The sequence below is a fragment of the Natrix helvetica genome, assembly GCF_964273705.1.
Source record: "Natrix helvetica genome assembly, chromosome: W".
Classification (NCBI taxonomy): Eukaryota; Metazoa; Chordata; class Lepidosauria; order Squamata; family Natricidae; genus Natrix; species Natrix helvetica.
In genome coordinates, this window is record NC_138555.1 from 13,092,454 (window position 1) to 13,104,313 (window position 11,860).

Genomic DNA, 11,860 nt, shown 5'->3' on the forward strand with positions numbered 1-11,860 from the left:
GCCCCCAGGAACTGGCTGGGGATAAAAAGAGGGGCAAGGGTGCTGTTTAATTGTTTTAGGCATAGGTCTCTTAGAGCTCAACATGGAGCCTGACAAAGGAAATAATAAAAAGTGTTCATAATGAAGAGCCATCTGATGATTTATTTGATGTGAAAATAACACCCGTGCCAGCAAAGAGACCCCGTCAAATTAGGAAGCTTTGTAAAAAAAGTTACATTGAGAGTATACATGACTTGTCGTCTAAGATATGTTATTGTCGCTTCTGTCAACCATCAAACGACGCTATGCAGACTATGTAAAACAAAAAACCCAAAAAAGTTTCATGATTTGAGAAATTGAATATATAATGTAAAAACATGTCTTTTTTTTCTGAACTGGAACCTCAACTGAACACAGGATTGTTGCTAATCGTCAAGAACTGTATTATCAAAATTCTCCATCATTGTTTAATGGAATGCCTGCAAAATGAAGACCAAAGGGACGGTTCTGATGAAACAAGCATAGTTAAAAGCTTGTGTCTTCAAATATCTAGGCCTCAAATTGTATGGTTGATTATTAATATTTCAGACAAAATGAGCAAATTATATTTCACAAGAGACACCTTGAATGAAGTCAAGACCTTTATAGAAAGCATTGAGAAGGCAAAGGAACCAATGTTGTTAATGAAAAGGATATGCGATGAGACACCTATATCTTTAAAGAGGTTGATATGTCAAAATGTAACAGAAATTGATTACAAGAACATGTTAATGTAAAATTTGTGTTTCTAATAAAAGATGTATACTGAAGAATTTTGAAGCCTGTTGTTATTTCCTATTGGTAAAGGATGTTTATAATTTTATTGAGGCGGCGCCTTGGTAGGGGTGGGTTGGTGGGTGTGGTGTGGGGTTTGTATTGATTATGCAGAAAACAATTTTTATGGCAAGGTTTCTGGTCCACCAATAGGTTTGTAGGAATGAGGGCTACGTCAAGGACCAGGGGGTTTGGGTGACACATCTGGTTGAAGCTGATAAGAAGATGGTGGGCAGTTAACACCAGACACCATGCACTGCTGACCACCAAAGAAGAACATTTCAGAATGGCAGAGGCTAATGTAAGTGTTTCTATAACTATTTTAAAAATACAGATATATATATATATATATATATATATATATATATATATATATATATATATATATATATATATATATATATATCTGCAATATCCTTCATTATGTGTTTATTAGGAGGATGCGACAGATTGGCAATGTGTGAAAGCCTGTGAAGGTATTATTTTTTCTTTTTCTGGTACAATTTTATAGAGCGTTGGGGATGGGAGGGGGGGTTGTCTATCAGCAAAGATTCTATTATGTCTCAATTATTGTTTCAGAGTGTGAGGAAGATGAGTTATACGCAAATTTAACCCTGCCTACGGATTCGCAATATAATTTATACATGAATGCAAATCAGTTACAAGGAGAGGAAATAGAAGGTATGTTAAGTAATTTACAGACATAACTAATGCTTAATTGATATATGTCAGGGCGTGTGATGCATGGTTATCATCAAAAATGAATGTATAAGGGTGGAAGGGGTGTGTGTGTGCAGATTTCAAACCATAGACATTTTAGTATATTATGGGTTATCTATCATTTCTGTAACAAGAAGTACAACTATATGAATTGATGTTTCTTTTAGATTGGAGTGATGATAATGACGATCTGTTTGCCGCATTAAAGCTGCCCGAGGAATCTCATGGGCCGTCCTATAACAGGGGACACGGATTGGCTACATTACAGGGGCCCCAAGAAGGCGAATTAGAAGGTGTGTTATTTATTTTACAAGTATAAGTATTGTTTTTAAAAGATGTAAGTTGTTAGAGTGCAATAAAGAGATGTCCCCTAACAATATGTGTGGGCAGTGTTATGTGTAAAGCTGTGTTTTTAGTAGTGTTTATTGTAATAAATATGTGAAAAAACATGGACACTCATGGCTGTACATTCCTTTTTAGAATGGTGGAATAGACAGCTGCATATGTGGTTTCCAAACTGCAAAGCCACACTTGTTCAAATGGGTGGTGGTCCGCAAGCAAGAACAACACTTGTTCCTGTAGAACAGAAGCAGGCAGTGACACAAGGCTCTGAAGAAATGGATATGCAAGGTGGGATCTGTTATTTAGATACAGGCATTAGAAAAAACAGTAATTATACATTTCCAGGATGCTTTCAATATGTTCTTTGTACTATAATAAGTAAGAAACCTAACCTAACCTAACTGCTAATTATGAATCTACAGATAGTGACAGCGAGCAGTTCTCTACAGATGTACCAAGGCCACAAAGCATTCGACAGAGGATTGCACCACAGCAGGACCTATCATGCCATTCACAGGATGTACAGGGGCAGGAACTTGAACCCCAGCCGTCCACATCTCGTGGAATACAAGGTTAATTAAAATGTAAAAGTATTAGTAAATAGGGATATTTGTATTTATTAAACAGTAACAGATACTCAAAAACGTCTTTTTGATTTATGTAGAACCTGCTTGTAAAAAGTCAAGAATGGGTTCTGACCCCCCTCAGAGTACGGTCACAAACAGTAACAATTCCTGTGAAGAGGATGATATGTCAGAAACCCAATCAGCAGAGGAACAGGGACCCTTGGAAGATTCGGACACGCTAAGTACAACAGAAGTCCCAGATGTGTTCCTCGAAAGAATGCAAGCATGGCATAGACACATAGACAATTTCACGGCAACAGAATACTAAGAACATTATAGATTTGTAAATATGGAACATGTTCAATCATTCACACAAGCTATAGATAGTATTCATACAGAACCTTTTGAATCGTATTTCCAGGGAGATAAGGCCCAATGATTTTGTACAATTGCGGATGGATGCTGAGGAATTAGGTAGGCCCCTGTTCTGACCCCCCTTCCTCCGTTGCCCACACAGCACACACACTCCGGAACAGTACAAGGGAACAAGGTTTATTACACCAACAGACAAGAGGCTTTGTGGCAGCAAGCCACCAAGACAGAACTCACAAAGACAGCACACACAAAAGCAGCAATCCAGCTTGCCAGGATCCCAGACTAGAGTTGCTGTCCAAAGTCCTTTGTTGATTGCTACGCCGAGCCTCTCCAGAGTCAACCCTTTTATAACCTAAAAAGGGCGTCTCCCAAACAGCACCTGAGAGCTCTTTACTGCCTATAATTACGCCCACGCTCCATGCGTTTGTGGGCGCGCCGGAAACGGGCATCTCGAAACGCCCTACTAAGTCCTGAGTCACTATCCTCTCCGCTGCTCCAAGGCAGGGCATCGGGAGTCCTCCTCCTCTCGCTCTCACCGCTGCTCCATGCCTCTGGCGCCACCTGGTGGCCGACCAGACTCTCGGATTCCTGCTCAGCCTCCGAATCCTGTCCAGGATCGCACCTCTCCTCTGGAGCTGACTCGTATGGAGTCTCACTCTCGGAGTCTGGTGACAGCGGCACCGGCTGGGCCACAACAGGCCCCTATTTAGTGTTAGGAGACATCTGGAGGATTTTAATGCTGACCAGTTCCTTAGTTATGTAGAGAATTTATTACAGAGCAACGTTGAACTCTTGTGGAGGAATTCTTTGGAATTTACAGTCATAATTGTGAAGAACCACGAGGGGGGAGGCCTTAGGAAATTAGGAACAGTTCTATTCAGTAAGGTGTTGGAGAAGAAAAGACAGCACCTGATTGATTTCAATGTGGAGGGGATGTTTCTGTGTTTTGCAGGCAGCCTGTTGACATTGTTAGACAATGGGACATCTACTAAACAAGAAATTATTACCAGAGCTGTGAACCTACATAAAGCTCTTGGTCTTTCTACTGACCACAGAATTGATTTTTCACAGATACACTTATTTGAGGACTACTTTGGTATAAAAATAAAGGTCATGTTCTATCATGAAGGGGGTTGGAGGTTTTTTGTAACAGGAGGGACCCTGGATGTAAGAGTTGAGTTTATGTTGTTACACGACAGTCATTACTATGGTGTAAAAAACAAAAGGTTTCATGGGTGCTCGTTACTTCTGCAAGCTGTGTCACACAGCATATCACCACAAATTTAGACATGATTGTCAATATTTTTGTCGAGCCTGCACAGGTTCAGAATGCCATGAATTGCCAGGTGGGAGGGTGAGGTGTCAAACGTGCAAATTGCTTTGCAGGTCTAAGTCATGTCTTGAAATGCATGAACGGCAGGCTTTGGAAGGAAAAATTAGTTGCGATTCTAATGTATTTTGTTCCAGGTGTGGTATCTATGTGCCTGTCCCACATGACGAATGTAAGAAGATGACGTGCGGGCAGTGTGATACCAAAGTAGATAGCTTGGCAGATCACTTATGTTTTCTGAAAAGGCTTTACAAACCAAATATTGGCGACAGTTACATTGTATATGATTTTGAATGTTGCCAAGAAACAAGAACACACATACCAAATTTTGTGTACGCTATGGACATGCTGGATGCCAGGGAGGTTAGGAAGTGGGAATGGTCCGGGGTTAAATGTCTGGAAGAATTTGTGAAAACGTTTGTGCAGCCTAGGTTTAGAGGGACAACATTCATAGCCCACAACTCCAAGAGTTATGATGGCTACCTAATCCTCAGGCAGTTGATTCGTGAAAAGGTGAAGGTACAACTCTTAACTCAAGGAGGCAAACTGTTATGCATAACCCTGCCTATCTTTCATATACGTTTTATCGACAGCCTTTCTTTTTTACCAATGAAGCTTAGTAAAATGCCAAAAGCTATGGGTTTTCAAGACTCCAAGGGTTATTTCCCTCATTTGTTCAACACCGCAGAGAACCAAGATTATGTTGGAACTTTGCCAAAAGCCAGGTATTATAGTCCTGACACCATGATGCCTGCTGAGAGAGAGGAATTTGAGAAATGGTATGCTGCGAATAGGGACTCAGCATTTAACCTCAAAAAAGAGCTTGCATGCTATTGCAAACAAGATGTGAAAATATTACGGATGGCTTGCAATAGGTTTAGGGAACAAGTTATGGAAATGACAAGTAGAGAATGTTTCACAGGGGGAGGGGGAGGTATTCTTGAAGAGAGAGAAACTCGCAGCATTGACCCTTTCCAGTATGTAACATTAGCATCTATTTGTATGGCGCAGTATCGATTCATGTTTTTAAAGAAGGATACCATAGCACTAGCACCTCTGGACAACTACCAGAAGAGCAAGAAAAGCTTTTCTGCTTGCTCTATACAGTGGTTGGTGTATATAGAACATACAGAGGGGATCAACATCCAGCATGCCCTGCAAGGTGGTGAAAAGCAAGTGGGTATTTACTTTTTGGATGGTTTTGCTGTCATAAATGGGATACCTACTGCGTTTGAATTTTATGGTTGTTTTTTTCACGGATGTCCTATATGCTACAGACCCCAGGACTTCAATAGTCTGCTTGATTCAACCTATGGCATGTTGCATGCTCGTACTCGGGCTAAAGAAGGTTACCTACATCGTTTAGGTTTTGTAGTACGAAGCATCTGGGAACATGAATGGAACGATCTGTTGAAGGGTGATGGTGGTTTGAAGCGATTTCTAACAGATAGTAAACTCCCAACGCCCTTGAATCCCAGAGATGCCTTTTTTGGGGGTAGAACAAATGCCACATGCTTGTACTATAAACCAAAACAGGGGGAACAAATCTTGTATTATGATTTTACAAGTTTATATCCCTTTGTGAACAAGAACAAGGTTTATCCGATAGGGCACCCAGAAATAATATACCAAAACTTTGGGGATATAAAACAGTATTTTGGATTTGCAAAAGTTAAAGTGTACACGCCGAGAGGTCTATACTTTCCAGTACTGCCACATAAGTCAAAGGGAAAATGAATGTTTAGCTTGTGTGCGACATGTACAGAACAGCAACAAGTCACGGAGTGCCTCCACAATGATGAAGAAAGAGCCCTAACCGGCACATGGTGTACTGTAGAATTGAATGTGGCTGTGGAGAAAGGCTACAGAATTGTAGAGATCTACGAAGTTTGGCATTTTGAAAGGAAGACAAAAAACTTGTTTTCAGGATATATTAACATGCATCTCCGTCAAAAACAGGAGGCTAGTGGATATCCCGAATGGTGCAAAACAGAGGAAGATAAAGAGCGTTATGTTCGGGATGATGAAAAGAAGGAGGGGGTCCGTTTACGCAGGGAACATATTGAAGTCAATCCTGCTAAAAGACAGATCGCTAAATTGTTTTTAAACTCATTGTGGGGTAAATTTGGTCAGAGTACCAATCAGATGACAACATCGGTGGTAACAGAACCTGAGGAATTATTTCAGTATCTTTTTGTGCCCTATTACGAAGTGTCCTCCTGTGAATTTGTGGATGATGAAGCAGCCGTTGTAACATGGAAAACCGCCAAAAATCAACCTACCAAGTCAACATGTACAAATGTGTTCATTGCCAGTTTTACAACTGTTTATGCACGGCTAGAATTATACAGGTTATTGGAACGCCTGGGGGACAGATGTCTCTATCACGATACCAATTCTGTCATTTTTATTAGCAGAGAGGGGGTGTGGTCACCTTCGTTAGGTGATTATTTAGGAGAGTTGACGAGTGAGATTCCGCCAAACATATCAATCACGGAGTTTGCAGCAGTTGGGCCAAAGACCTACGGGTATGCTTTGTCAAACGGGGCAACTGTGTTAAAGGTGAAGGGGATAACGTTAAATAGTGCCAACTGTGTTAAGGTTAACTTTGAAAGCCTGAAAGAGCTGATTGATGATTATTGCCTAACAGGGGGCGAGGAAAAGAAAGAGATTCAGGTACAACAGCCTGGAATTGTTAGGATTAAGAAACAGTGGGCGTTGGAAACACGGGTGCTCAGGAAAACTCTAAAAGTTGTTTATAATAAAAGGGTACTCAATACAGAGGATTATTGTATGCTACCTTACGGCTATTAAGTATGATGAAAAGCAGTGCACAGTTTGTACATCCTTTCTCATGTATTATAAGTGGCCCTTCCAATTCTGGAAAATCTTATTTTATAAAACAAATGTTAGAACATGGTGAACATGTATTATCTGAAATGCCTCAAAACATTGTATGGTTTTATAACTGTTGGCAACCTCTGTACAAAGAATTGCTTAATAAATTTCCTAATATTAAATTTATGGAGGGCCTTCCTGACTCTTTTGAAGATGCTGACTTGTTTCCACCAAATCAAACCAATTTAGCGGTGGTAGATGATCTCATGGCATCTGCTGGTGAAAGCGATCAAATAGAGAAAGCTTTTACACAGTATGTTCATCACAAAAATCTTAGCATTATTCTCATACTTCAAAACCTGTTTTTTCAAGGTAAGAAAATGAGAACACTAACGCTAAATGCAAAATATATGGTTCTATTCCGATGCCCCCGTGACCAGATGCAAGTGGTCACCTTGGCACGTCAAATGTATCCGTCTAACACAAGGTTCTTTTTAGAAGTGTTCCAAGATGCAACTAGCAAACCCCATGGTTATCTTTTAGTTGACCTATCTGCCACTACTCCAGAAAACTTTAGGCTGAGAACTGGGATCTATCCACCTGATTGGCCGGTAGTTTATACTATCAAAAAGAAGGGTAACAAGTAGTTGTTGTAACTGGAGAGCTCTCAGTTCATCCAGAATGTCTGAGAGGGTGCGCAGAAATTGGGGGATTTTAAAAATCTTAGTAAAGGCAGGACCAAAACAGAGAAAGGCCATCTTATGCAATGCTAATAATGACCTGGTGGGGGCCATTGCTGAAATAGCTCTGAACACTTTAAAAGGTAACCTACCTCTGAAGCCCTCACAATATCAACATTTAAAGAGAAAGAAAGACTGTATTAAAAAGCTGAGTGATAGTAAGCTCTCCCTGAAAAAGAAGAAACAGGTTATTCTTCAGTCAGGTGGTTTTATAGCTCCGTTATTGGGCACTGCTATACCATTGCTGACTAGTCTATTAGCCCGGTAAACATGGAATACGCAGAGAAAATGTATTTGGTGCCAAGGCATCAGATGGAGCAGTTACACTGACGGGCACCTACAATAGGCACTACAGCAGTTAGCCGATTGGATGATGATATGAGGACCATTCTTCAGAGAACTGATATAAGCGAGGATGACAAGATAAAACTGTACAACTCAGTGTTGCAGAGATTTCTAAGGCTGACCAGACAAAATGACTCTGAGAAAGACATTCTGAAACTTATTCAATCTCCAGAAACATTTAAACAAGAGACTGTTGTACCAGATCCTGCACCACCACACTCCACTACGGACCCTACAACGCAGGAGATATTAAAGGGATTGAGCACACGTTACAAGAAAAATGCCTCTCTTTTGTTGAACAAAGTGAAACAGTATCAAGACATTTTGGGGTGGGATGATTACGGAACCATTTTATACAAGGGTACAAGGGTTCCTGGCACTAACATTGTAGACCTTGTCAAAGGGGTCTCTCAACAACGTTCGCGTACTGCGAAATATTATCCTAAGGGCTGGAACGGGTTTATGTCAGCTATGGCAGAGATGAATGTTCCAACGGACTTGCTAGGTTCTAACGTTGTTAAAGAACAGCTTTAAAAGCTGAAAGAGACAGGTACTTTTAAGGTTGTAAGTTCTACAAAATCACCATCTGCTATATCTGCACCTAGTGTGGGATCTATGTCAGATCCTAAAAATGTTCTAAATTTTGGTGACTGGCTCCATTTGTGAATAAATAAAACACTGTAAAACATGCAATACTTTTAATGTTTTGTGTTTATTTTATAATGTGCCATACATGTTTGCATACAATGGTATTGGTTACACGTCACGGTACTTCTTCCAGACTTCATATTTACTACAAACTGTTTCACCTTTTGATCGTTTTTGACATCTTTTTCAGAGTATAGCTTCAAAATATCTTCGTAAGGTAATCCTCTCATGTGCTTAATTAGATAAAACAAACAATGCTGTCCACAGGTTATTGCCAGGGGGTGCTGCAGTTGAAGAGTTTGGTATGTGTACTTCTTAGCTTGCAGTTCTAAAAACCTCACGATGTCAGCGGGAAAGTCAGGGTTGTCTGGTGACCTTCCGTAGGAGTCAAAAAATTCACCATAACTGTGAGTTGGAAAGTAGAATGCCAGCCAGTGCTCCCCCGGCAAAGTCCTCGGGTGCGTATTCACAATCACCCCAAAAGGCCTCTTTGAGATTTTTCTCATGGGTAACAACTCGCTGGGGTATACACCTAGAAAGAGAGCATTTCCAGACAGCACCCGTAGTATCTGTATGGTGTCCATTTTCACATATAATCAAACAAAACGTTCCTTGTGTGGCTTATTTCAATAAGATTTTCAAAGATTGCATAGAGTATCATGTTGACGGTATTGGGAAGGGGCACAGCAAATCTAATTTCTGCCCTCAGGTTGCCGTTCTTGATCAGGGAATAGTGCTCTGAACACCCTTGATCAGGACTCAAATCAAAACAATATAACATATAACCATTGTTAAACTCCTCACGGTTAATCAGCACAGAATGGTCTTTCATGGATTTGCCGGAAGTCTGTAACAATTGCATGTATTCTCTCACAAAAAGGTTATGTTCATAATCAGGCTGAAGGGGTTTAGCAGGAATTTGCTCACCATCACAATACAGAGCACAAAAGTTGACATTATAGTGCTGAAAATTGAAAGGATTTCTTTCATAATTACCGCTAAATGAGGCGTTGTCCACGAAACCGATCGCTAACTGTTTAGGTAACTGTCCTAGAAATAGGTTTTCCTGATTACACATAAGACTGCCTGCAGGAATGCTGTAAACCTTCATGCCTACACGATCAATAGGGTATTTGGCATTGGAGGTAAGCAGCACCTCCGCATGGCCCAACCGTACACCGGGGGATACTTTTACACGTTTTACAAAGAGAGATGCACCCAGGATCTGTACTTTGTAATTTTCATTACCATCCCTCATCAGACAGAACTCGTTTTTACTTCTTGAGAGTTTAATGCTCACATCCACACCATTAATCAATAGCTTGTCTTGAAAAAATAGATCACTATGCAATGGTCCTAGCAGATCCGATTTACGACTTCCAGCTGTATCTCTGGCTCTTGCTCTGAAACCAGAATTACCAGCGGCAGTCAGCAAGGTGTTCTCCATGAGCGTCGCATCGTCCTTGTAAAACCCTCCCACTGAAAATTGGGTGCCCAAGGAATCTCCACCATAGTTCAGAATAAGTTCAATAAGGGCTCTGTATGCGTAGCAGTGGTGACTCTGTGTAATCATGCAATCACCTAACGTAACATCAACCTGATTGAACAACGATGCTATGGGATAATTGACAAGGCTCACTCTTGCACCATCATCGATATCCGTGCCATCCGCCTTTACAATCTTGCAGCTCACATACAGCAGAGTATTGTTTAAATGCGTGTAATGCTCGCCATGCCCCATTATAAAAAATTCCAAGGGGGCATTCGGTGTCAGTGCTGATAAAGGTGGGATCTCGATGTATGTGCAGTTTTCAATGCTTGTTTGCATAGGTGCCAATTGAAAAAGGTCTAGCTCTGATTTGACACATTCCTTTGAAGCATCGTGGATAAAGGCCATTTTATCTTAGAAGATGTTCTGTTTGTCACTGCGCTTCCTTCCTTGTGAACGCTTCCTCTTTGTATGATGTGGCTTTTTCACAACCTTCCTCTTTTTAGGAGGCATAGGAGGTCCAACAGAATGTTTCTTCCTGATTACAGCCATACCAGAACCCTCCTGCCCAACCCCGACAACACGTGATACAAGCCGTCCTGACACATCCCTGACAATGTTATTAGCAGCCGCTTTCACATGGGGTTTAATGATTTCTAGTCCTCTCCTCAGTAAAGGCATCGCCTTTCGAAAAAGTCCCCAGAACAGGCCCCCTATACCTGTACCGTACATAATGGGGGTTCCTCGAAAACCTGGTAGCCCGTTTCCCGCCTGTGCCCTGTAGTAGTCTACATAGGCTTGAGGGCTCCCGCACTTCTTTATCACGACCATCCTTCACTTTTATGAGGCCTGAAATGAAGCTTAGCAATGACCTTACCGTGGATAAAAGTTATGTTTTCATTCTGGTCCATTTTGATTTCTTCAGTAACCGTGTCAATGTAATGTTTGTTGACAGTTACATAATGCGGTTGGTCATAGGTTGTTGTGATTATTTCATTGTCCCTACCCCGTACAGGTAGACATCGTAGTAACAGTACATAATTGTCTCCCACTATCTGAGGGCACACGATATCTGTATAAATATACAGAGTGTTGAACCCTGCTGTAATGTCCACATCAAAGTCACTTTTTTGGTACGCACATGTGGCTGTAGTCCTAATACCCGGCCAAGTCCTTCAGTGACTAGTATGCTATAGGGACCTGCACCTTTAATTTTGATTTTCCGTTCAATTGTATCATACTTCACAATCACCTGTGATGGTTCTTCAGACTCCGCCATACTCTTGTTCATATGTTTTATCACTTGCTGAATGTTTGAATAGTGACCGGCTTTAAAAGAAAAATGTCATTTTTTTCTCTCATTGGCGATTTCAAAATATTCGTTTGCATTTATTGTATTCCAAGTGTGCGGATATTGTAACTCCACCAGTCCTATTTCCCACGATCCCTGCAACTCTAAAACTTTTGCTAACCTTATAGTAAAGTTAGAGCTTTGGTGGTTGGGAAACGCTACCGATGATGCGTTGCTGGGTAGTGTAATATAGAAACCTGCCATGTCAAAGATGGCGCACTTCACGCTCCTTAATCCAACTGTTAAACTTCTCTGGCCATCCAGCCCATTTAACTAGGAATTCTCTTTGTTTACCCCTCCCTCTTTTCCAGACTATTTTTTCAA

General features: G+C 41.0%; 1 protein-coding gene across 1 annotated transcript; it reads right to left on the reverse strand.

Annotated features, from left to right (window-relative positions):
* Positions 1-9,282: 9,282 nt before the first annotated feature.
* On the reverse strand, positions 9,283-10,593 carry LOC309400549 (uncharacterized protein F54H12.2-like; the record flags this gene model as incomplete). The annotated part of the gene is made up of 1 exon (XM_081969120.1): positions 9,283-10,593. The coding sequence occupies one exon, from the start codon at positions 10,591-10,593 to the stop codon at positions 9,283-9,285; it is 1,311 nt and encodes a 436-aa protein (XP_081825246.1).
* Between the last annotated feature and the right edge of the window lie 1,267 nt (positions 10,594-11,860).